The sequence below is a fragment of the Leptopilina heterotoma genome, unplaced genomic scaffold, assembly GCF_015476425.1.
Source record: "Leptopilina heterotoma isolate Lh14 unplaced genomic scaffold, ASM1547642v1 Lhet_323, whole genome shotgun sequence".
Lineage (NCBI taxonomy): Eukaryota > Metazoa > Arthropoda > Insecta > Hymenoptera > Figitidae > Leptopilina > Leptopilina heterotoma.
In genome coordinates, this window is record NW_025111018.1 from 224933 (window position 1) to 252174 (window position 27242).

Genomic DNA, 27242 nt, shown 5'->3' on the forward strand with positions numbered 1-27242 from the left:
CAAAAGAGAGTTAATTTCTAACTCCCTTCATTCAACACCCGCGCGAGTTATTTTTTTCTTGGAGAGTTAGCATTTGGGTGTGAAGTTTTAACTCTCTTTATTTAACTCCCCTGGCATTAACTCCCCAATGGGTGCGACTTTTATAGAATCCCCTGGGGAGTTAAAATTTAACTCCCTTTCTTTACAGTGTATGTATATGGGTCATTCTCTTTAACATTGTAATTTTTAAAAAATTATAGCTTGTAATATATAGTTACTTTTGCCGTATGACTTTTTTTAATTAAAATTTTTTATAAGACACTAGAGCATTATAAATGAATAAATGCTAACCAACAAAATTAATAGATTGTTTCAAAATTATCAAATTTCATGAGATTCTTTTAAAACTTGTTACTCGCGGGTTTTTGGGTCGATGATAACGAATCTGAAATCACTTTTTAGAAATTGGAAACGACGGATCCAATATGGCTGATAGTTTTTAAAATTTGATTAGGTTCTTTTAATAATTCTTATTATTCGGGGGTTAATAGGGTCGCTGGGGTGCTATTCTGTAACTTCACTTCACATTCACTTCACTTTCACTTCACTTTCACTTCACATTCACTTCACATTCACTTCACATTCACTTTCACTTCACATTCACTTCACATTCACTTCACATTCACTTCACTTTCACTCCACATTCACTTCACTTTCACTTCACTTTCACTTCACTTTCACTTCACATTCACACCACATTCACTTCACTTTCACTTCACTTTCACTTCACTTTCACTTCACATTCACTTCACATTCACTCCCCATTAACTTCATTTTCACTCCACATTAACTTCACATTCACTCCACATTGAAAGTGAAAAGTGAAGTGAATGTGGAGTGAATGTGAAGTTAATGTGGAGTGAAAATGAAGTTAATGGGGAGTGAATGTGAAGTGAATGTGAAGTGAAAGTGAAGTGAAAGTGAAGTGAAAGTGAAGTGAAAGTGAAGTGATAGTGAAGTGATAGTGAAGTGATAGTGAAGTGAATGTGATGTGAATGTGAAGTGAAAGTGAAGTGAAAGTGAAGTGAATGTGAAGTGAAAGTGAAGTGAATGTGGAGTGAAATTACAGAATAGCACCCCAGGTGCCAGTTTCATAATCATGTTTTTGACTTATTTTAAAAGTAATTTTGATTAGTGATTTTTAACTTTAAATTCTTAAAAATTGGTAAAATTTAAAGCTTAGAGTGACCATCTGTACTGTTAATTTCAAAGTATTTTTATAATAGTATTTAATGTTAAAATACTTAAATAAAACTAAAAATTACTTAACTGACTAATATTCAAATTTTTTTTAATTTATAAAAATTTTGTATTTTCTTATAAATTTAAATTTAAAAATAAATTAATATAAATAATATAATAATAAAATAATATAATTTTTTAATTTCTAAATTTTTAAATTTTATTATAAAAATGTTTTTTGTATAAAAAAATTAGGTAGGATAAGTGTTGTATTACTATGATTACTATGAGTAAAAATGACAAATTTTAAAAAATTTTATATTGTAAATGTTTTGAAAAAGACAATTTTTGTTTTAGCTTGATGCTTTTTTAACCAGAAATGGCCAAGCATTTAAGTTAGGCTGATACATAAAATTCTGTCATGTTTGGCTTTTTTATTTACATATTTACTTGTAGATTTCAATGTTAAATACTATTAGCATTAATTAATAATATTAACATTAATTGTATTAAAATAAACTGAATGCATATTTCAGCTTTATCCAAAGAACATTTAAACATGTAAAGTATTTCCAAAATTATATTAATTTTATTAAAACAAGACAAAGTCAAGAATTTTTTTAATCATTTTGGAAAGTTAATTAAATTTTACTTTTAAGTTTAATTTTTGAATACTTATATTGAGTTTTAATGTCTTAGACGGGAAAAATGTTAATTAATACATTTTGCAAAATGAAAAAATTATTTATAGCACTAAAATGTAGCATTTACACAATTTTTGCAGATAGTGTACAATTAATTAAAATTGATTTTATAAATGGTAATAAATCATTAATTAGAGAATAATTTAATCCCAACAAAAACATCTTTGATGTTTTATTATAATGGGTTTTGACCCAATAAGAAAAAAAATTTTTTTTTCCCAATAAGGGCAACTTTTTCAAAAAAAATTTTATTATTAAAGTAATCTGGTGTTAAAGTTTTGGATCATTTTATTTTTATGTTATTATTACTTTGAAACAAATAAAGAAACCGCTGCCAAGTTATATATTTTTTTATAATTTTGGTGCTCATTTCATGAACACTTTGCTTCCTCATAGAGATAATAATAATAATAGGAAAATATATGAATAACTTTTTATAAATATGGTAAAAGTAATTGAATCTTGGGTCAAACAATGTATTTTTAAATACTCTACAATATAGTTATACTACCGTCAATAGGGGTAATTGACGGGTTCCACGTCAAGTGGCCCAGGTTAAAAATTTACATGGAATATTTGAAAAATTTGTAGTTTCTTTAAAACAAAACGAAAATACGTTTTCTATTTTGGGTTTTGCTGCTGTTTTTCAACACTTTCTAATAGTGTGAACAAATGAAGAAAAAAAAATTGTTGGACCTTGAAAAATTTAATTAGAAAATAAAATTTCATTTTTTTATCAAATGGGCAGTTTTTATTTTTTTAAAAAAAATTTTATCATAAAGGTGAGGTTTTTTCCTAAAAAAAATGTAGAGGTCAAAACGTAGGACAAGAACTTTTAACTGGTCAAATTAAGCATTTACATCTGCACTGCACCGGCCCACAGTGGAATTTTTTTTACAATTTACTATTAAAAAATGTCTATAGCTTACAATTTTTAACCGATTTGAGTGTTTTTTGTCTTAAATTAAAGAAGAATAAATTCTTAAGACATCCTTCGAGGCCAATTTTGGGGATTTTAATTATTTATAATTTTTTTTAAATCAAAGTTAACAAATTAATACACTTTTTTAAAAAAGGACGTTTATTTTCTTATTCCGTTGATCCACATGATCTAAATCAATTTAAATCTATCCAATATGACCACCAGATAATTAATAAAGCATAAAATAATTTATTTTAATTGTTATAAACAATATACAGCCCAACAACGCGCAGGGGCGGTGGATTGCAGAAGTAAATGTTTATTTTGACCAGTTAAAAGTTCTTGTCCCACGTTTTGACCTATACATTTTTTTTAGGAAAAAACCTCACCTTTATGATAAAATTTTTTTTAAAAAATAAAAACTGTCCATTTGATGAAAAAATGAAATTTTATTTTTTAATTCAATTTTTCGAGGTCACCAATTTTTTTTCTACATTTGTTCACACTATTAGAAAGTGTTGAAAAACAGCACAAAAACCAAAAATAGAAAACGTATTTTTGTTTTGTTTTAAAGAAACTACAAATTTTTCAAATATTCCATGTTAGACCAAAAATTTAAACTTTGACCACCTCCAGTTTCTGATATTTGTTTAAATAAATTAATAATATTTGGTATTTTTAATTGTATCTAATAGGACTACTGTTTGTGCAAACTTTTAACCCGATCCCAAACATTTAAAATTTGGACCTGGGTCACTTGACGTGGAACCCGTCAATTATGGAACATCAGAGGTAAATATGGAACGCGTAATTCTTTTTTATGTAAAATTTTTGTGGTAAATTATTTTAATTTGGTTCTTGTTGTAAACAATAGTTTAATATATTGCCTACAAAGTTACTCAGATGTTTTTATTTTTATTGTCATTGGCAACGAGAAAATAATTATTAAACATCGAAAAAGTGGAAAGGTTATTTCACAAAAGTGTAAAAATCTACTAATTTCTTCGAATTAAATTCGCGTTTAGTTTACTATTATTATCTATTATTATTTTACTCTGCAGTACTGAATAAAGTTTTCTTAATATACAGACAAAGACAATTTGTTATACTTGCTTTTATAATTAATTATAATTATAATTTGTTCTATAATTGCCCCAAATGCGAGGCAATTATGGACCAATATTTATGTTTAAATATTACCCTGTTGACGGTAGTTTAGTTAAACAAAAATTTTCAAACAAAATAGTTGAGAAAATGTCATTTTCCACAATTTTTGGTTTTTAAAATACCAGTAATTTCGAAATTTATTATCGAATTAGGTTCAAAAATAGGTCAATCGAATCATTTTATAATGCTCTACAAGCTGGTAACGATAATTTAAAGATTACTTCTACATTTTTTTACAAAATTTTCAAAAAAATTTTTTTTTCCAAAATTTATGATTTTTAAAAGTTTAATATCTCCGGTTAATATGGACGAAAAATGTTCAATTAGGACTCAAGAGATGCGTTTAAAAAAACTCTACAAAATTATGGAAAAACATTTATAGGTGTTCTAACATTTTTTTAAAGTTATGGTCAAAAAACGTTTTTTTGGAAAATTAAAAATCCAAAAAAAATTTAGTTAAACTTTATTAATCTATCACAAAGTACTCTCACTTTATGTCCGCAGGTGAGATCTACAATATAAAAAAAAATTCAATTCAAAAGCTCTTCATGATTTTGAGATATTTATGAGAATGTGATGTTTACACACACACACACACATACGGAATGACATTATTTTAAAATGTCATTTTTGAACTCTTGAGGTCAAATAACATAAAGATATGTCAAAAAATCGAACTCGAAAAATTTTGGTATTACAATACTTCCTCTATGAGGATGTAATAATTAAGTAATTTTTGTTTAATTAAAGCTTAAAGTCTATACTTTAATGATAAAATAAAGGGATTGTTAAAAAATGAAATTTTAAAATTGTTATTAACAATTCTTTTAAACAATTGCAAATTCAAGAATGTATTCTCAATATTTTGAGAAAATTAAATTACCCTGTATTGATGTGCAAAACTCCAAGTATTAATTTTTAAAAAATTTCGCCTGTATTTTGGCAGAAAAATCTACACAATTTCTATAATAAAGAATGTTACTCATTTTTCTTTTTTTTAATTAATCCTTGGAGTTTTTACATAATTTTTCAAGTCATTTGATCAATATTTTATTTAGACATTTTTAAAAAATGATAATGTTCAATGTTTTACAAAAATGTTAATAACTTCTAAAATACTGAATGTTTTTTAATGATTTTAGGCTTATTTTAAAAGTGATTTTCTCCAGAATGAGAATTTTTTATAGGCATTAACGTGCAATTTTTTATAAAAAATTCAATTCGTCAAACTTAGATTAAAAAAATTAAAATTTTTTTAAACAATCTTATTAACAGAAAAATAATTTTTAAAATATAAACATATGTTTTTATTAAATTAAGATTTAATTTAAGATTACATTAAGGTTTTATTTTGTGTGTCAAAGGACCAGGAGTGGGCGCGCAACGCGCGACCTTTTGGTTCTAGTATTATATTATATCAGAGTTGCTGTTATGTTAAAAGCATATTTTAAAAATAATAATTGACAAGTATTCGTTGTAAGATATGCTTTTTAGAAAAGTGTCATGCACATGTGTAAATTATGGATTTATTGTGTTGCGATATCAGAATGTCTATCTGTCAGGAACAGTATGTAAAGGATGTTTGAGTTAAGGAGGTGAACTCTAGGTGGTTTGAGGACTGGTCGACCACCTACTCGGAAATAGCGAGTGAACTATTGCATTTGATACCTACTCGAGTGAATGGCACACAGAAATTTCATGCATGTGTGTGTATTCGTTCTTGTATGTGAATATGGGTAATGCCCCGCTATGCTTCCGCCAAGTATGATAACCAAGTATTTACGACTAGTCGCGAATTCGTATAATTTACAGGGACGTGGTTGACTTCCGTTCGCGGTACTGATTCGCGAACCGTTTGTCATACACTTTTTTTTGCATTGCTAACTAATCTCGATAAAAAACGGAAGTCGCTTGAAAGCATAATATTTATTCTTTTTCAAATAAAGCAATAATTATTTTTTTTACAAATGAAGCCAATATAAATACGGTGTGAACAAAAAAAAGAAAAAACGGAATAAACTTAAATAAATGTTGACTTCTCTCGTTATGCTGAACAAATAAAGCTATTCGATCAATGTGCATTCACGCGATTTGCGTTTAAAATAATTGGTTGAAATGTCTATTGCAAAAAATTTCTATTTTATTGATAAGGAAAAAAATATATTCGACACTTATATATTGAACTTATAACCACAATTTGTTAAACTAATTTGCTTGTGACATAATTATAATTTAGAATAGTTTATTTTTACTTTAAAAAGGAATATTATGGTTTAAAAGAATATTTTATTGATATAACGTCCGTTTATTTTATAGTCGCAACATCTTCAGAAAAATATAAATATGTGCATTAGGGGAGAGTCTCCAGTTGTGAGACAGTCAATTTTTTTAACATGCAATATTAAAAAGCCGATTGGTTTATATAAAAACATTTTCATAACGCAATCATAAAAATGGCGTTATTTGTCTCTCCGTAGGCCAATGTAAAGTTATTCTTTTTAGTATGTAGTTACGAAAATACTGCGAATGACAATTCAGTTAAAAAAAGAGCTTTGTTTGTGTTCGAGTATTTTTGTAACGCTCGAGTAGTTGCAATTCCGTCCAGAAGAGGCGTGATTATGTTTTCGTTCAGTTAACTACATTTACCGTGTCTTACAGCAGCAACACAGTATCTGTCAAATACTGAGAGTTTCTAACCTCCTTTTCGTGATCACTCGTGTGAAAAATTCTGTTTTTATTCTTTAATGATATTATTTTTATTAATACGTCGAAGTACACGACGCGTCCGGTGGCTTGGGGTATTATAAAATGCGATTCTTTGAAATGTCGAATATTATTATTATTCTTTTGAGTTGTTTTTTTGTTTTTTTGAACCCCCTGACCGGGGCTCCGCCCCTGGACCCCGTCGGGGGGGACCCCCCCGAACCCCCCCGCGCGATCAGCTAGTAAGTACGCTTGACAGTGGTTCTGTGTTCCGAATCTTATGTATGCGTTTCTCAACATTCTTTTCAGTTATATATGTTTTTCAGTGTCAACGCCTATTTATGATTTTGTTATGAAAAGTATCGTGCGCAACACGTGTGGCGGCATTTTGGAACTCGCGCTTCTTTTTCGTAACTCGTCTCCGGTGAGGGCCCTTCGGCGCCCTCACCTACGACTCGTTACGAAAACTTAGCGCTCGTGTACTTTTTCGTGTACGCCGAAGCGGATATATAAACTGTTTTTGTTAAATACCAACACTGTGTGTGATAATCGACTAAAAAGCGTTTTTTCAATAAATGCAAAGTACTTTTTTTCCAAGTTAATTAATTGGAAAAGGTAAATGTAATGCATTTTCTTTTAGTGTTTTCCTTATATTTTGTGATGCAATATTGCATTGTTCCAATCTACGGTTGAAAATAATTTAATTTTTCTTTTTCAAAATAGCGCCAATTTCTGGGTGTGAGACACAGCATATCACCAGTTGTGAGACGGTGTCAACACCCATCTGGGCAGAATAAAAAATACGACTTTGCAGGCACACTATTTAAATGTTGTTTTGATTTTTTTTCTAGTATTTTTGGGCTTGTCAAGTGGAAAAAAGTCAATTGATTCAGAAGAAATCAATTTTAATGCTCTTGTTAAAGCTATTTAATTGTGTTTATTTGATGGTCATATTTTGGCGAATAAATATTATTAATATATTTAATTATTTCTACTAAACATAACGTTTTATGTCAAACTTATTAAATTTAACAATTTTTAATGAGTGTCTCACAACTGGAGACATTTTTTTTTTTAAATGCGATGTGCTCGGAAAATGTATCGTAAAATTTTTTGAGTTCATCGAAACACTATACTTTCTTTTAATAAAAGTTGCGTATTTCTGTTACCTTTCGAACGGTGTATTTTATTTACAATTTCGTTTACCCGTTTACAATTTACGGGTCAAAAATAAAACCCGTCTCACAACTGGAGACTCTCCCCTACTTATTATTTTTGAATAACAGGAATAAAATATGAAAAATATCAAGTATTACTAGTTTCTTTCTTAGCAAGAAAGAATTATAAATTATTTAGAAATATATGTTTAAATATTTATTTTTTTCCGGATACTCAACTTTTTGTGGAGACTAGTAAATTTAAAAATTTACTTCTCTTGATATATTCCAATATTTCCTAGTGCAACTGCTCCTTTAACTCTTTTCGTAACATTTAAAAAAACATGAATGATTTTTTATGAATAATACATATAAACAAAAAAACAAAAATAAGTTTTTTGTTATTATTCAAAGGGGATAAAGTATCGCTTCTCGTCTTCTAGTTCCCTGAACAACTACACTTAAAGTACACTGAAGGTGGGGAAGAACTTACAGAATGCTTCTTCGTAACATCGTTCGTTTTCTCTGTCAGTATTATAAATTGAATTCGAACTTTTACACAAGATATAAATATTTATAGCAAAAGATAGTTTTACCCCACAACCTATTCTGACGAAATAGACTCTAAACGTTTTAACGAAAAGACAAAATGAGGTTTTTCTTCTGTTCATTTAAAGTTAGGTAAATAATGGTATCGTGGTATTATATACTAGTCGGTTTATTATTTTATGTGGTGTATATTGTAAAAGTTAGCCAAGCTGCAAAGAAGATTATTAATTGAAATACTCAAAAAGAGAAATTAATAGAACGTGGCTAAACAGACTGTACTTTTTTGTTTAACTCTGTCAATGGATGTCCATAGACAATCATAAAAAATCCTTGACGAACCATATCATGATGGTGTTATGCCTCAGAAGGAAACGAAACATACCATAAATTATCTCTCCATATTATATAAAAACATTTCACCGCCGCCGCCGCAGAGTCAGGATTTCTAAGGGCCCGTTATAGTAGAAGGAACATAGTCAAGGTTGGCCCACTGTTAAGGTAGGCCCATAGTCAGAAACAAGTTACATTTGACCTAAATTCAGGTCAATTTTAAGGGCAGTTTTAATCTACAGGTCAAAAATTGACAAACTAATCCCTCAGCCTTCAAAATTTAGGTCAATTTTAAGGGCAGATTTAACCTACAGGTAAAAAATTGACAAACTAACCAATATGCCCTCAAACTTTAAGTCAATTTTAAGGATAGTTTTGACTTAAAAGTCAAAAATTGATAAACTTATCGCTCTGCCCTCAAAATTTAGGTCAAATTTAAGGGCAGTTTTAACCTACAGGTCAAACATTGACAAACAGTGTCCTCTGCCCTCAAAATTTAGGTCAATTTTAAGAGCAGTTTTAATCTACAGGTCAAAAAGTGACAAACAATTCCCTCTGCTCTCAAAATTTAGGTCAATTTTAAAGCCAGATTTAACCTACAGGTCAAAAATTGACAAACTAATCCCTCTGCCCTTAAAACTTATGTCAATTTGAAGGGCAGTTTTAACCTACAAGTAAAAAATTGACAAACAATTCCCTCTGCTCTCAAAATGTCGGTCAATTTTAAAAGATTTTGACCTAAACGGAGAAAATTGACTAACAATTCCCTCTGTCCTCAAAATTTAGGTCAATTTTAAGGTCAGTTTTCATCTACACCGCAAAAATTGTCGAGAAAACTCCTTCTGACCTGACCTTCCCTCAAAATTTAGGTCAAATTTGACATATTTTTTAACCTACTTATCAAAAAAGCAAATTAATTAGGATACTTCATGAGGTCGTTACCTTATATTAAAATTTGACAACATTTTTTACCTATCTTGACTTAAATTTTAATAGTAAGTTTAAATCAATAAAATATGTTATAAACTGACATCTATTTTTAAAAATTTTATTAAAATTTATTTTCCTTTAGAGGAAAACATAACCTCAAACTTAGTTTAAAAGTTATAGGTGAGAGAGTAAAAATAAAACGCCAAAATTAGGTCAAAATAATAGGTGGGAAAGCAAACATAACTTTAAAATTAAATAGAGTCAAAATATAAGTCAAAATTTAATCTAATTTATTTAAAAAAAAGGTTAAAAAAGGTCAATAACGATTGTTTCATTACTTCAAAATCCATGTGTACTTTGTCATATACTTATTGTAATTTATTATGATGCATTCATATTAAAAAAACATTATTTGAAATTTATAAAAATTAAAATAAATATAAAAAATACAGATAGGGGGTTGTATGTAATTTATTATGATGCATTCATATACACGAAAAAAACTGCATGGTTAGGACAACCATATATATATATATATTGAAAAATACGGGATATCCATTTTTTTCTATGGATGTGTCAACTAAAGAAATGGATGTGGTATATGGATGTGATAACCTTAAAAATGGATTTTTCCGTGTAAGAAAACATTATTTTAAATTTATAGAAATTTAAATTAAAATAAATATAAAAATAGAGATAGGGGGTTGGCGCGCGCAGGGGGACGAAGCACCCCTAGTATATATATATATATATATATATATATATATAATTATATAGAGAGAGAGAGAGAGAGAGAGGTCCTAAGTTGACCGCCTAAGCAAATAAAACATAAATAAAAACAAACAAAAACAATAGGTGGCCAACTTAGGACCACTGTAGATTATTACAAGTTTCAAATTATTACGCTAATAAAAAAAATTTAATTAAAAAATCAACAGAACCTTTTATTACAACATTAAATAAAGGAACTAGCGCACACACTTATTTAGAAATTTTTAATTATTTATCTCTTGTAGCTGCTCTCGAAAAAACAAGAAAAATTAAATTTTTTTGGTCCTAAACAATATTATTGTCCTCACAATGCGTAGAAAAATCTTAGATTATAATCAGATCCATAAATTATATCATGTTTTATCAATATATCATACCACAAAATTATAGATTCATCCAGTATACCACCCAGTGAGAAATTGCCAATAGACTTTAATCGGTCCAATATTGGTTGCCGTGCTTGGCGCCGATTGACTCCCAATATTGGACCAATATGGGCTGATGCTTGGGATGTAACGGGTTCGCCGAGCATCGGTTGTTAATATTGGTCCAATATTGGCCAAATATTGGCAACCAAGAGAAAAAATTTTTTTAAATAAATTTTTTAATTAAATAATAATAATAAAAAATTAATGTTTATAATTTTTGTTTAATATATATATTTGTTTAATTATTTATTTTTAATAATTCATGTAAATAATAAATAATTTATTATTTATAAATTATAATTATTTAAAAATGCAGCAGCTGTTAGGAAATAGCATTCTGCAAAAAAATTCTATCATTGAAAAATCAATGATAGGCGAAAGATATCTGCGTCATTAAATAGATTCGCAGATGATAGGCAAGAGATATCCGCGTCATTAAACAGATTCGCAGATATACTCTGGTCTCGCGACGAATCTCTCGATACTTATATATACTGGAGTCGCCGTGTCAGTTGCGAGAACGGTTACAGCGTCCCTCTTGCGGCAGAGATAAGAATTTTCACGTAAGCTGCTAAATCGCTTTACCGACAGCCTTATTATACCCGCAGTTTACGTGACAATTCTTATCTCTGCCGAAAGAGGGACGCTGTAACCGTTCTCGCAACTGACACGGCGACTCCAGTGTATATAAGTATCGAGAGATTCGTCGCGAGACCAGAGTATAGGTATCTGCGAATCTATTTAATGACGCGGATATCTCTCGCCTATCATTGATTTTTCAATGATAGAATTTTTTTGCAGAATGCTATTTCGATTATTTCCTAATAGTTGCTGCATTTTTAAATAATTATAATTTATAAATAATAAATTATTTATTATTTACATGAATTATTAAAAATAAATAATTAAACAAATAAATATATTAAACAAAAATTATAAACATTAATTTTTTATTATTATTATTTAATTAAAAAAATTTATTTAAAAAAATTTTTTTCTCTTGGTTGCCAATATTCGGCCAATATTGGACCAATATTAACAACCGATGCTTGGTGAACCCGTTACATCCCAAGCATCAGCCCATATTGGTCCAATATTGGGAGCCTTTATTGGACCGATGATTGGTCTCTTGGCTCCCAATACCTGATTTATTCACAGAGAGGCAGATTCTTATCTTAAGGGATAAGTTTTTGGAAAGGAGAAACTATTATTTTAAATTAGTAATTGACAATTTATTTGAATCCTTTTTCTTACAATAGATAGCAAATACATCCAAATTAGAGCTGTGCAAAATTCGAACCGAACCGAGTTTAGTTCGGTTTTGGGGCGCCGAAATGTCGAATGTCGGTTTTTCGACATTCGAACTGGGCGACTGAAATGTCGAATTTTAGAATTCGACATTTTAGCGTACCAAAACCGAACAAAAGTCGGTTCGGTTCGAATTTTGTAGTAACTCGCGGAATGTTGAATATTCGACATCCGAACTGGGATAGCTCGAATGTCGGTTTTTCGACATTCGAACTGGGCGACTGAAATGTCGAATTTTAGAATTCGACATTTTAGCGTACCAAAACCGAACAAAAGTCGGTTCGGTTCGAATTTTGTAGTAACTCGCGGAATGTTGAATATTCGACATCCGAACTGGGATAGCTCGAATGTCGGTTTTTCGACATTCGAACTGGGCTAGTTCGAATGTCGAAAAACCGACATTCGAACTAAGCTAACTCGAATGTCGAATTTTCGACATTCGAACTAGGCGAAAAAATTCGAACAGTTCGGTTCGAATTATTTTGCACAGCTCTAATCCAAATGTCTATTTGAAATGGAACTGGAACAAATTACAATTCGTAAGGAAAACGGTTGCGTACATGAGGTTATTTATAAGTGATTTCGAAATACACCTTAATTTTAACCTGGGATTGTTGACCTAGGAAAACAGTTTTCCGCGACTAGAAAAGTGAAGGGAACCATGTAAAGGTGCAGGTTTTAACTTTACAAAATATTATTTTATAAATAAAAAATATAAAAACGTAGCGATGACGTGGCAATGGTAATTATATAAGATCTGTTCAAATGATTCTTTAAAAATATATTCTCAATAAACTATTTTTGAGTTTAAGTAACAAGACTTTCAAGTCTTGTATCAATTACATTTATTTTTCCTTGCCTTATCGTTCGCTGTAACTTTAGCAAAATCCCTCTGGAGAATTGGTTCTTGTCAAAGTATTTCTAAGAAATTGTAAGATTTTATATTTTGAGATAGATGTGATAATTTCTTATATAAAGAAATCTCTAAGTTCTTAGTAATTAGCGGCAATATTTTTCTCGAAAAGATACATTTTGATGGAGATACTATTAATTTTTCAATTTTAAGAACTTCACGATCTTAGAGACGCACTTTCGATATTAAACGAGCCGTGTACGTACACCTGAAGGGATATATATCTCAGGAACACAAATTTGTAACTGACCAACATGTTTCTCTCCACGGACCATCTCATTGTATTCACGCCCACAGATTCCACTTACAAGATTAACTTGATCCACATCAGATTGCCAACAGTAGCGTACATGTATAATACACAGTACCATGTCTACGGAGTTCAAATTTTGAGCCACAACAGAAACCTTTTAGCAATATAAAACTTTTTAAAGCCTTATGTTTTTTTCGTTGCACTATCAGGATGTAACAAAAACAAAAAAAACAAACACTTTCGTCTTTAAGGAAGTATGTCATAGACATACAAATTTAGTACAGGTTTTAAATCAATAATTCTTCGAATGATTTTACTTTTTAGTATCAGCAAATTGAAAAGCTATTCTTAACAAGTTATCAATAAAAAGTCAATGATCATTGAGAGTATTCTATTACTGATATTAAAACAGTACTATCATCTTAAATTGATGCTTCTTTTTCTATTTTCAGTTATAACTTTATTAAATAAGCAGATTGAGGAAACGTTTTTCTTTTGTCCTAAATTTTGTGTATATATTTACCTTAACAATTTCAAATAACAAAAGTATATGTTAAGCAAAATCCAATAAAATAATTTTATCTTCCATTTCTGACTAATAATTTCCAGCTGCTCATGAATGCAAACAGTTAAAGTTACATAAATATTTGATTTTTATTTTTAAACAAGTTGGACCACCTTCAGGTTGTATGTTTTAATTTTTTATTGAATCAACTTAGGAAATTACAGACACTTTTTTAAACTTGTTTTTAAAAGTAAATGCTAGAACAAAGCAGATGCTGAGATTTTTAATTCCTGGTTGATTCATATTTAAATATTTATCACCAGCGTGTAGATATTCCTTACTAAAGTCTTGCAAACTTTTGTGAAAAGAAATACGGATGAAGTACATTAATAATTTTAGTGTTACGTCTAAGATAGAAGCGTTTCTAAATCTTTCTTAATTTTCTCGATTTAAATTAGTTTCAATAATAAACCCGATTTAAGATGAGGTAGTCAATGAGCAAACTTGTGAGAGAATAATTATGTGTTTATTGTAAACATGGAAGAAAATTTTACAATTTCAAAATAATTAGTTTTAAAAAACGAAACTTAATTTTAAGATAAGAAACGATTTAATAAGATACAAAGTTTTAAGATTCAGGTGCTACCAGAGATTTACTTTTGAAGACTCAATTTTAAATATTTTTTAATAGAAATTTATAAAAATATTTTGTTCAATTGCTGCTCAATGGTATGGAAATTGGTTGAATAAAGTAATAGTAAATTATGAGAAATATATCCTTCCATAGTTTGTTATTGTTGATAATGTATATGATCTTGGGAAGGTAAGATTTGAATAAAAATTCAAAAGTGTGTCGTTAAAAGAGCGACGTTTCGTTGGCTAGGGTTTTCCAACCTCATCAGGCTAATATTTTATTAAATAGATAAGTTACACTTTAGTATTTTTTTGTAAAGGTCTATTGTTGACCTTGACTGACTCTGTGTTGGCTAAAGCGTATGGACTTCCAAAAATACATAAGGAAAATGTTCCACTTCGTCCAATCATTTCTCTAATTAATAGCCCCACTCATTTTCTAGCCAAAACATTATATAATTCCTTGAAAAATTATATTAGTTTACCACGATCACATATTAACAATAGTTTAGAATCAAAAAACAAATTATGTAACCTTGCCATGCACGATGGCTACACTTTTCTTTCACTTGATGTAAGTTCTATGTTTACAAACATCTCCTGTGAACTAGTCATTCAGAGTTTAGATCGACGCATACGCTCTACAAATGAAAATTGTAAAATTCCATTGTGCGACATTATCGACTGCACTAAGTTTGTATTTAATAACACGTATTTCTCACTCGATGGGAAATTTTATAGGCAGATCTATGGAAATCCTATGGGCTCACCAATTTCGGCCTTTGTTTCTGACATTGTTATGGATGATCTGCAAAATGACTGTCTTGAAATATTAAAAGAAAAATATAATTGTGTCCCTCTATTTTACTTTAGATATGTGGATGATACAATTTTGGCTGTAAGAAGAGAACACGTCGATCTTGTAATTGACACTTTCAATTCTTATAACCAAAAGTTACAATTTACTATGGAAATAGAAAAAACAATTCCATTAACTTTCTTGACTTGACACTCATTAGAGAAAATAATCATATAATCACTGACTGCGACTGGTATCAAAATAACCTACTTCTTCCGACAGACTAATTAATTATTTTTCAGATCATCCAATTCAACAAAAAAAGAATATCGTGTACAACTTAGTTGATAGAGCCATTTCATTGTCCAATAAAAAATTCCATTTTGATAACTTGAAGAAAATTTAAAAAATTTTAAAAAACAACAGTTATCCTTTAGATTTTATCGAAAAACATATTAGTATTAGAATGAACAAATTGAAATATTCGAATGAGAATAATAACAACCAAAATAGAGTCAATATATATATAGTCAAATCCCCAAGGTCGCTTTGCCCTTTAAAGAAAAATATTTCTTTAATTTGTCAAATGTTCTTAGGGAATTTAATTGTACTTCTATTCCCATTGTAAACAAAAACTCTAATTCTATTGTACAATTGGGAAAAGATACAACTAAAAATGGGATAAAACGAATGTCGTATATAAGTTTGATTGTAAATGACTGTCCAGCAACTTATATAGGAGAGACAAAGCGATCACTACAAACTCGCATCAACGAACATAAAAAAGTGAATGATAATTCTGTGGTCTATAGACATCGTTTAAATTTTAATCACGATTTTGATTGGGAAAATACAAAAATATTGGATAATGAACCTAATTTTAAAAAAAGACAAATATATCTGAATTGATTCATATAAAAACAAATCGTTCCATTGTCAACAGAAAGGAAGATATCTTCACCTTAAACAAAACATTCTTTCCTTTATTTAGACGTAGGGACTCGTGTCCATAAAGGAAATAATATAATCAATATAACTTGTACCTCATCTAAGAATGTGTTTATGTTTTGGTTCATTGACTTCTCTCACGTGTTTGCTGGTTTGACTTTGTAAGATGAATAAATTTTTTTTTCAGTTGACAGTGAATCGCTGTTTGATAATGTCTTCTCTCTATTTTAAATTTTATTCTTATAAGCGTGGAATGATTTTTTATTATATTTTGACGAAACTTTAATCTTTGACGTGTTAGCATGTGTTCGATGTTCTAACAAAATTTAGGTATATTATCATTATTGTTAATTTATAGAAATAGTAACTTATCTATTTAATAAAATTTTAGCCTGATGAGGTTGGCAAACCCTAGCCAACGAAACATCGCTCTTTTAACGACACACTTTTGAATTTTTATTTAAATTTTACCTTCCCAAGATCATATACATTATCAACAATAAATAAAGTAATACCCTTTGTATCGACAAAAATAATTTTAAAACACGTCTTTTTAACCGTATTAACCAAATCCTCCTCCTTAATAAAAATTGAGAGATAATAGCGATTAGATTTTAATTTGGATTGTTAGAATCTTTATCTTTCCTTCTAAAATGTATATAGGTTAAAACTTTTCGATATTTATGAAATTAGACATACTATTCAAATTAAGAAACAAATCTAATCCTCTGTTGTCAAAACGAAAAAGTTCAAATACCTCATTCATTTTGATTAAGAAGCTTTAAATGTCACTAGAAAATGTCAACCACAACAATAAAAATTGTCATCCTATCTTCCTTTTTCTTCACCCTTTTAAACTGGCAATATCGTATTATAGAGTGCTGTAAAAAAGGGGAACAGAAAAAGAGAGCACATTTTTCATCGATCTTTCTGCAATATTTTGCTAAATTACTTTCTCACCCGCAGAGCCGACATTATATTGGAAAGACTCATGAGCTCTTGAATTGAATTCGACGAAGCAGTTATGCAGTAATATTATTTCTTAAACGTTGCCTTACGAATGAGTTAATTACTTCATATATTTCTTGGGACCGACAGGACGCCGTACCGTTTAACTGTAGATGATTAAGAACTGCTTTTCACTTTGATTCACAACCAAGTACTCTGGAAGCGACAAAATCTATTACTCGAGAAATAGTTACAATTTGTACCTACAAAGTAGCTTCCATTTTTTTTGTCAAATTATTTATTGGAAAAATATCTTACAGTCAATAGGCACTTTACATAAAAACGGATGCGTCGTCTACGTGAACGAAGAAGCTACAATATCATTAAGAGTGAAAACAAATTAGAAATATTTGCTTGCTTATTAATTGACATTAATTATTATTACTATTGATTATTAATCGACTTTATACTATTATTAATTTATTAATAAGTAAATAATCAACTTATTTTTAATAAGTTGATATTATTAAAAATATGTAACGATGACGTGACACCTCTATAATATTTGTTTAATGTGAAAAGAAAATGATTATAACGTTGATTGAAACAAAAATTCACAGAGGAAACTTAAAGAGAATGCTACTGTTTACAATTAAAAATTAATAGTATAATTAATTTTGTGGTACGAAGTTAAGAACAGTAGATTGGAAACTTTTAATTATATTGTATTTTGAAAACCGAAGTAATTACGAAGCTATCAATTTTGTCGCAGAACAGACAATGTAACGCTCGATGTGATTATTAAGTTACAAAGTAACTGAAGATATTATCCACTAGAATCATAAACTTGAAACAGAATGAAAACGTGCAAAAGTCATTTCTTCAAGATAATAACAAACTTGTATGCCTCTGCGTCCCGCTTGTTTCATGTCACTTTAATATGCACTGCATGTGAAGAGTTCTGGGATTTAGATTTCAGGAAAATGTGCACGTATATTTTCCACTCACAATGACACATACTTGTAGCTTTTCCACTGTTATTAGCTTTTCTCAAAGCTACATTTTCAAAATCTAATATTACTTTCCTGCAAATGTTTCTACGTGAATAAGTCATTTTAATTTTTTTTAATAAGATTTTGACACACTTTTTATTGTATTTGTCATAATTTTTAGTTAAGGAGATTTAAGAAAGAAGAAATTTTGAATTAAACATGTTGAATTAAAAAGTATAATTAAGAATTTTTGTGATTTAGATTCTGTCATTTGTTATTGATATAACGAGCGTAGTACAATAACTCTGTAGAACAGAGGTGTCGTTATCTCTGTAGATCATGACTCCTCGTGTCTTCCGGTATATACAATACAGCATAGTCGTTATCCGTCATCTTAATGCACAGCCGGAACCAACGCAACTCGAGCTTATAAACGACACGTTGGCCGACCGTCTCTCTAGAGATTTTCTAGTTTTTACTTTAATAGACTGACAATGCTTTTATGCAAGTGGGAAGGAAAATTTCTTAAAAATTAGCAAAAATAAAATGCAATATTCAATAATTTTCGTAAATGACAAATCCGTCGTCATATTTTGAAAATTCAAAATGGTGGATTCAATATGGAAGATAAATTTTAAAGAAATTATTAGATATTGTTACGTCTCAGAAAAAAACTTGTAATTAACGAATCTTATTTAAAAACTGCATGTTTTATTTACGGAGCGGAAGAGAACAGGCAAAGGAAATCAATGGTCAAAACTTAGATCTAGAATTCCTTTATTGATTATTTGTCCCAATGAAAGGGCAACCTCTCTTCTTGAAAACTGGCAGGTTTTCTCTCTTGAATTGATCAGTTTGTCCCACTGTTAGAAGAAACAAACCATTAACATATTTTAAGGAGATATTACACAGAAGTAAATATTGAACAAATATCTTATCTGTACAACTTAAATGGAAGGCGTGCCAATTCCCTTGTAGATTTTTGACTACGACTGAGCCTAGAGTGGCGTTATTCTGCTATAGAAATTTTAGATCAAAATTCTGCAGGCCGTGCAGGAGTTAAACTTTTATTATTTCCCAATGTCATGCACTAAGTTGCGAAAGGTTATTATCCAAATGACACTGATAACGAAGAACTATGACACGCACTGCACTGACGAAGTAGTTGAAAGGTTGACAACGAATTTTAGACTAATTGACAACATGGAGACTGGAACAAGACTGACTTGTCCCACAAAACATGGTGGTTTATATACACACAAAAATTAAATTTTTAGAGCAACACCCCATTATTTGAAGAAAAGTGTTAATTTTCGAAAAAAAATAATTGAAGATTCGCAGGTATAGATTATTATTCTTGTTTCGAATTTTAATTAAATAAATAAAACATTATAAGAATAACCTCAGATTTAAAATCAATTTGTAATTAACACAATCGAATTTAATATAATTTATATTTCTTAAATAAAAACAAAATATATAGGTATTTAATATTACCAAAGTGAAACAAAAAAATAGTTGCAAACAAAAATAACGCTGAAGAATATCAAAGAGAAAAGTAATAATTCAAAGAGTGATTTAATCAAAAATATCCAAGAGACCCCGTTTGACGTTTTACAATAATAAACAGTAAGGTCAGAGTTTCGCTGAAAATGTATTAAATAACATTAAAGATAGTAAAGATCTTTTAAAAGAAGCTTTTCCGTTAAAGTTGAGCTCATATGTTCAAATATCAACGCCTCTTAGTTCCTTTGTTCTTCGAGACCCAGAGAACGAGATCCTTTCAACAGGAAATTTAACTTTGCATAACTGGCTGGCCAAAGAAGTCTTTTATAAAAGGCAACTTCAACTCGAGGATGGAAAGCACTTACTTCAATAAAAATACATTACTCTCGCCCCCCCCTTTCCTATTTATATTCAATAAACTAGAACAGTTACATTGAAAATCTTTCGTCCCTTTAATTTACTTAATGAAATTTATTTATGTTGAATAATATTAAATCAGCAAATCCATTTACTAAGTTTCATACTTTAGGAAAAGCTTTTACTACATTTTAAAGAAGATTTTAAGTAGTTTAATCAGTTATAATTTGATAATCGATTTATAGATGGAGAAAATAATTTACTTGGAGTGCATTAAATTTATATTCCCCAAATTTTGATGACAAATAATTAATATGAATATACAATTAGATTTCTCCTTTTCGAGAAACCTAATTTGACACTCGTTCAGTTGTTATTGTCACGAACTTTATTAAATTGTTCTGTTTCATCAAACGTGCCTTTATTGCATTTACATTGTATTCATATAATTGTGAAATGTCCAATGACATTTAACGGAGATTTTATATATGTAAATTTATTTTAAATTGAAAATTTTATTCTGTGTACATTCAGATATAGTATATTGTATTCACATTCATTTTTATTCGGTAAAGTCAAATATTACCAAACGTAGAATTTTAATTATTTTCATTGAATTAGAATTATCTGAAAGAGTTCTGATATACTATAGTACAGAGTTTATTATAATTCTTGAAAAGGATTTTATTATTCATTTGTATATAATTTCATTCTGTGGAAAAAGGATTGCTCATTTTGATTTCATATTGTCAGGAGCAGAAATAAAAATGTGTTTCATTTGAATTTTATAATTACACAGAGAAATCGGAAACCCATAAATGTCCTCAATAATAGGAAAACTCACCTTGTAACTACCAAGGTCCTGCACTGTACAGGACAATGTGGCCTCTCTACCCACTGAAGCGGTCACGTTTGAAATTGGCTCCTTAAAGTCTGGATCTACGAAAACAAAGAAAAGAAACTTATATCGATTATCGAATACTTTCATGGAGACGCTTACGAGTCAAAATTACTTTGCGAAAATACTTGCTAACTAAATGAACCCATTTCAGAGAGAACTGTAATATTTTTTTTCTTCTAAATCAAAAATTATTCGATTCTCATTTTACACTGGGAAACCATACACGGAGAAAAATAAATAGTAATAATTATACTATTTTCGACGAAAAATTACTACTTTTAAGTAGTAATTTTGAAACTGCTCGAAAAATAGTAACTTTTGCTTCGTATTCAAACGATTTTTACTTTTTTGAAAAAGTATAATTTACTTCAAGGAATCTAAATTTTATTAAAAGCCGAGTAATATTTAAAATTTCCCTAGCAATTAATACTCTGAGCGAAGCAACTTTTATTACGAATCAGAGCAATTATTACTATTTCGGTAAAGATTTTTACTCGTAAAAGTAGTAATCCGTACCCACACAATGACGCGCCTCACACCGACGGGCGAAACGAATGCCGGCGCGCCTGCGCGTCTGTCCACGCCGTGACGAAAAAAAATGCTGGTGTAGAGAGCTATATTGTCTCGTTTTATTTTAATAAATTAAAATAAAATAATCAGTGCGTTCAAAAAATATTTTTTCAAGTAATTAACACTGTGCATGTGTATTATTATTCATTATTCATAAGTTTTACTTTTTTTTCACATTCATACTTACAATTAACAACTTAACATATCGGAAAATCTTAACATCTATACAGTTTCGAACCCTACCTAACTTATATCTAACGCAACCTAAAATCGCACGCATTTATACTAAGCCTCTCGGCTACGCAATCGCTATGGAGAAAATTTCGTGTTACCCGCATATATCTCTTTTCGATAAAGTGAATCATAAATTATATTTATTTAGATAAGTTACTGAATTAAAATATAAACATTTATGATAATAATAATAATAAACAGTATTATTAATTTAAAATTACTTATTTAAATTATTAGATTATAATGTTAATGATTTTATTTCTTTATATATTTTTTATTAATTAATTAGTAATTCATTAAAATTAATTAACTAATTATTAAGTGATTATACATGAATTGCATACTTTGGAAATTAATAAATAATTAAAATGCATATAGGAATTAAAAATTAAATAAGTTAACTAAACATTTTTCTTTGTTTATAAGTTTATTGAAAATATTGTTGTTGTATAACAAAAAGTACACTTAATGAGTATTATATTGCACATTTGCGACATAATCAATATAAGATATATACAAACTATAAAATACAAAATAGAAAATGTTAAATTAAAACCATTTTTTGGCAATGTACTCTTGACTATTTCCAAGGCGTGTCATGTACGTGATTTTTGCTTGAGATAAACAAAATTGTCCAAATAACTGACCCGTGCTACACGTGCTTCTTGTAACCTAGAAATGTTGGATCACTTTGACGTCAGGTTACGGTCGCTGCGCATGACAGTAGTGACGTGATCACACACATAGGTGTGTAACAGTAGTGGTACGGATTACTACTTTTACGAGTAAAAAGTTTGTTCTGCAATAGTAAAAGTTGCTTCTTGCAGAAGCAATCTTTATTTTCCGCAGTATTAATTATTAGAATTTCTACAAGTAATATTTACAACATATCGAATGTAAAAAGTAATACAAAATTTAATAAAATTTACAATGACGATGTAAAAATTAAAATTCTTAAAGCAATTTTTAAACGTGACTACTGTAATAATTACTATTAGTAATTTTTACTACCAGAAATAGTAATTTTTACTTCATGCGAAGTACATTTTACTATGAATAGTAATTTTTAATATAAAAGTAGAATTATTACTATTCCATAGGAACTTTTACTAGAAACTCAGCACCATTTTTCTCCGTGTATTAATTCCTTCTGTAGGTACATTTCAATTATAATTAATAATATTATTTTATAATAATAATAATAATATTTTTTTTATTTATTTTTTTTAAGCTGAAATAAACCGTACAAGGCCTCTTAAATAATGAAACACTATTATTTTATATTATAGTACTGATTAATTAATTAGTATTAAAATTAAAATTTTGTAATTTTGTAACATTTTTAATAGTAATTAGCATGTTGCTTCTAATACATAGATATGTATTTGGATTTAAAACTTATTAGTGATTTCCATAAATATGAATTGTATTCAGTTAGGAAACTGAACAAGGTATGTTTAAAAACTTAAGTATATTTAGATTTAAAATTATTTGTAATTATCATTGATACCGGTCACTGTAGAGGGGAGTAACTGGATCAGAGGCCAGTTTGATTCTTTAAATAAAATTCGAATTCACAAAAATTAAATAAAGAATTGAATAACCATAAAGGCGGAGTTCGGTATTCACGTTGTGTGTGTGTACTCTAATATTGAGAGGATATCTAACTCAACGTTGAAAGATAGCGAGAGGCAACCAGCTCGATACTTTCCGATAATCAGAGTGCCGAGAGGCAACCAGCTCGGAGTACTCTAATTGAGAGGATAACCGACTCAATACTGTGCTATGTTTAAAGACGGCGGAGGGGGGGGGAGTGCATGCAAATAAATGAATTTAATCGAGTCAAAAGCATGTAAAATTTCAAAGACAGTTTATTTTTAAAAGTACAAATCGATGAAAAAGTTTAAGTATCGGAGCTCAGGAAAATATTCTAAGTTCCTAAGGACAAAAAAATAGTCTGAGTCCAAAGTTGGACGAAAATATTCTAAGTTCAAAGTTAATCGAAAATATTCTAAGTCCGAAGTTTGACGAAAATATTTTAAGTCCAAAGTTGAACGAAAATATTCTAAGTCCGAAGTTGGACAAAAATATTCTAAGTTCAAAATTGGGTGAAAATATTCTAAGTCCCAAAAGTGGAAAATAGTTTAAGTCCCACAGTAGTGTTAGCAGTAGGCAAGGCTAAGGAGAGGAGGCAACCAACCTCTTAGTGAGCTCTAAATAAGAAGAACTGACGTTTTGGTCCAGTGCATCGAGCCCCCTCGATCGCGACTTCCCAAAATGTACAGTGGAAGAATTTCTCTAAGAGAGAGGGCAAGATCGCGTCTGGCTCCCTATCTCTGACATAAATCGATGCGCGTAGCCGTACGGTTCACGCGTTTCGCTTGGACCAGAGGTAGAGTCGCGCGTCTTCTCGCGAGTTTTTCCTATATCTCAAAGAGTTCTCTTAAAATAAAACAAAATAACTTAGCCTTTCCTAATTACTAATTAACTAAATTTACTTAACTTCTAATTAAAACTAAAATTATAACTAAATCGAAATAATGTTTTGTTTTTTCCCTACCATTTAGTGACCTGTATCATCATAATCTAATTTTATTCAGACATACTGGAGACATCCCACAGTTTTTGTATCCATTGTGTTACTTATTAATTATACCTTTCACACCCAGACAAAACTGTCCAGTAAAAAAAAAATAGTGTAACGTTTTTCATAGTTTTCGGGGTCGCTGATTACGATTCTAAAATCAGTATTTCAAAATTCAAAATGGCGGATCCAAGATGGCTGAAGAATAATAGTCGGAATTGCATGAAACTTGTCACTCGAGGGTTTTTGGGATCCCTGCTGACGAATCTGATATTAGTTTTTAAAAATTCAAAATGTAGAATCTAATATGGCGGACGACTTTTTACAAAATTGATCCAATTGACCTAAAACTTCTTTCTCGGGTGATCCCCGGTCACTGATTACAAATTCGGTAATAGTTTTTCGAAATTCAAAATGGCGTTTGCAATAGGGTTAAGCAATTTTTCAAAATTTTTTCAGATTTGCTTGATACTTATTTTTAAAGAATTAATGCTTTTTAGAAACCTAAGATTTAGAATTTTTAAAAACTAAGATCAGATTCGTCATCAGCGATCCCAAAAACTCCCGAGTGACAAATTTTAGGTAAAACTAAACAATTTTTAAAAAATCGTCCACCATATTGGATCCGCCATTTTGAATTTTTGAAAACTAACGTCAGATTCGTCATCAGCGATCCCTAAAACCCCCGAGTGACAAGTTTCAGGTATAACTAATCAATTTAAAAAAAAACTATCACTGGATTCGTAATCAGCGACCCCGAAAAACCCCAAGTAACAATTTTCAGGCGATTTTTAAATCGCACTATAAATTTGACTCAAAAATATTAATTTTTTTCAAAGATATTGAGGTTTTTGTAGGTGGGACGTATATATATATGTCCCATGCGCGTGAAAGGGGATACATAGTTACATCAATATTTTAAAGATAAAAGTAAATTTGATATTAAAAATATTGAGAATAGATCAGCATCAATCATTGTAATTGAATAAATATTTATAGTTAATTTTTGTAATTAAAGAAGATTCGCCAGTTTATGACACTATAGCGATATATTAATGTACAAAATTCTTAAGATGGGAGCGATTGAACTACTATCCACGAGAAAATGATAGGCCCCTGAAAAATGTTCGAATTTGACTTGAAATATCTCTGTTAAAAAAATTATTTGAAAAAAATGAGAAATATTTTTGGAAAGCGTAGAATCTTATATGTTTGTATACGAAAGGCCAATATTGGAAAAAAAATTTTGCACCGTACAGGTGCAGAATTACATCACAGTGTACCCTATTTTTCGACATTTTTAAAAATGGTCGACTTTGGTACAATATTTTACACGGAAGCGATTATTCAAAAAATTCGAAAAAAGAACTATTTATTAACTGAATCTGTCCAAACGAATTTGCTTTATAATTATTAAAAAATCTTAATTATTATTGTATTTATTAACAATAATAGGAGACAATGTTATCTCTGGTTCTAATAGTCTAATTGAAATAAATCAAATTGGAAGTTGTAAATAATTAATCTTTTTATTATCTTAGCTGATTAAGAAAAACGAAATTCTTCGATTAATTACATTTTTCAACATTTATTTGGACAGTTTTTTTTTCTTGAGAACAAGTGTAAAACGGTTGCGAAAACCCAATTTTTTTCGACAAAATCTTAACCCTGTCATAAATAAAAATCTGGCATGCACTGTATAGCCTATGTGAAAAAAATTCTAAGCTTTGTCCTGAGTCCACATTTTGGAGGAGTTCGTAGTATTATTTATGACAGGGTTAAGATTTTGTCGAAAAAAATTTGGTTTTTGCAACCGTTTTACACTTGTTCTCAAGAAAAAAAAAACTGTCCAAATAAATGTTGAAAAATGTAATTAATAGAAGAATTTCGTTTTTCTTAATCAGCTAAGATAATAAAAAGATTAATTATTTACAACTTTGAATTTGATTTATTTCAATTAGACTATTAGAACCAGAGATAACATTGTCTCCAAGAATATTTCTCATTTTTTTCAAATAATTTTTTTAACAGAGATATTTCAAGTCAAATTCGAACATTTTTCAGGGGCCTATCATTTTCTCGCGGATAGTAGATTGGTAATAAAGCTAATTAGTATAGTTAATTATTTATTGTTCCGAAAGGAAACGTCTTGTAGTGATTAGGATTATACACTGTATAACTGATATAAAAATGTCAATAAACAACTACACAAACTTTAAGTTTCCCTACCATCTATATTCATCGAATCAGCAGAGATGGTAATGCAAAAGTTGAAAATCAGAAGCGGGGAATATCTTTCTATTTTTTGTATTCGATATCTAGACAGTAGTTTACATAATTGAATGGATAATATATGTCTATAGAAGTTCATGGAAACTGGAAGTAAGTTGAACTTTAGGTACATAAATATCTCGTATTTATTGATTGATTGTTCGAGAAGAGTGCACACAGCCATAATTGATCAATGAACTTGCAGCAATGACTGCTAATAGAAAGATTACACATAGGGTGCTGGATTAGAGATATCTTGTTAGTGTACTAAACAAGTACAGTAGACGAATGGAAAAGGGGATAAGGGTGAAGGGTCGGCTAACCAATTAAGGGATGACTTTATAATAGAAACAGAGGGGGAATAATAATTTTATCATGCCTGTATAGTAGCAGAATGGCAAAGTATTTTTAAACTCAAAAACTGGACATGAGAATGATATTGCAAATCTAGAAAGAGGAAGGATGCGCTTTCATTCTGTTCCTCACTGTTTCTTTTGTTATTGATGCCAAAACGCCCCATGCTGATCTATCCATTGATGCATTCAGAACCCTCGTGGGAAATTTGGACGTGTTACATAAGATCTAGTGATGGATGTACTAACTCAAAATAGTGGCTATTTTAGCGTTAAGAGCGCACT

At 29.6% G+C, this 27242-nt stretch overlaps 1 protein-coding gene across 2 annotated transcripts in view; it reads right to left on the reverse strand.

Moving 5' to 3' along the window:
• LOC122504849 (limbic system-associated membrane protein-like) overlaps window positions 1-27242 on the reverse strand; it is a 217416-nt gene that overhangs the window by 67025 nt on the left and 123149 nt on the right. For both annotated transcript variants that reach the window (XM_043616141.1, XM_043616140.1), the window contains exon 2: window positions 20889-20983. In XM_043616141.1, coding sequence (XP_043472076.1) covers window positions 20889-20983 — 95 coding nt within the window. The remainder of the gene's footprint in view (window positions 1-20888; window positions 20984-27242) is intronic.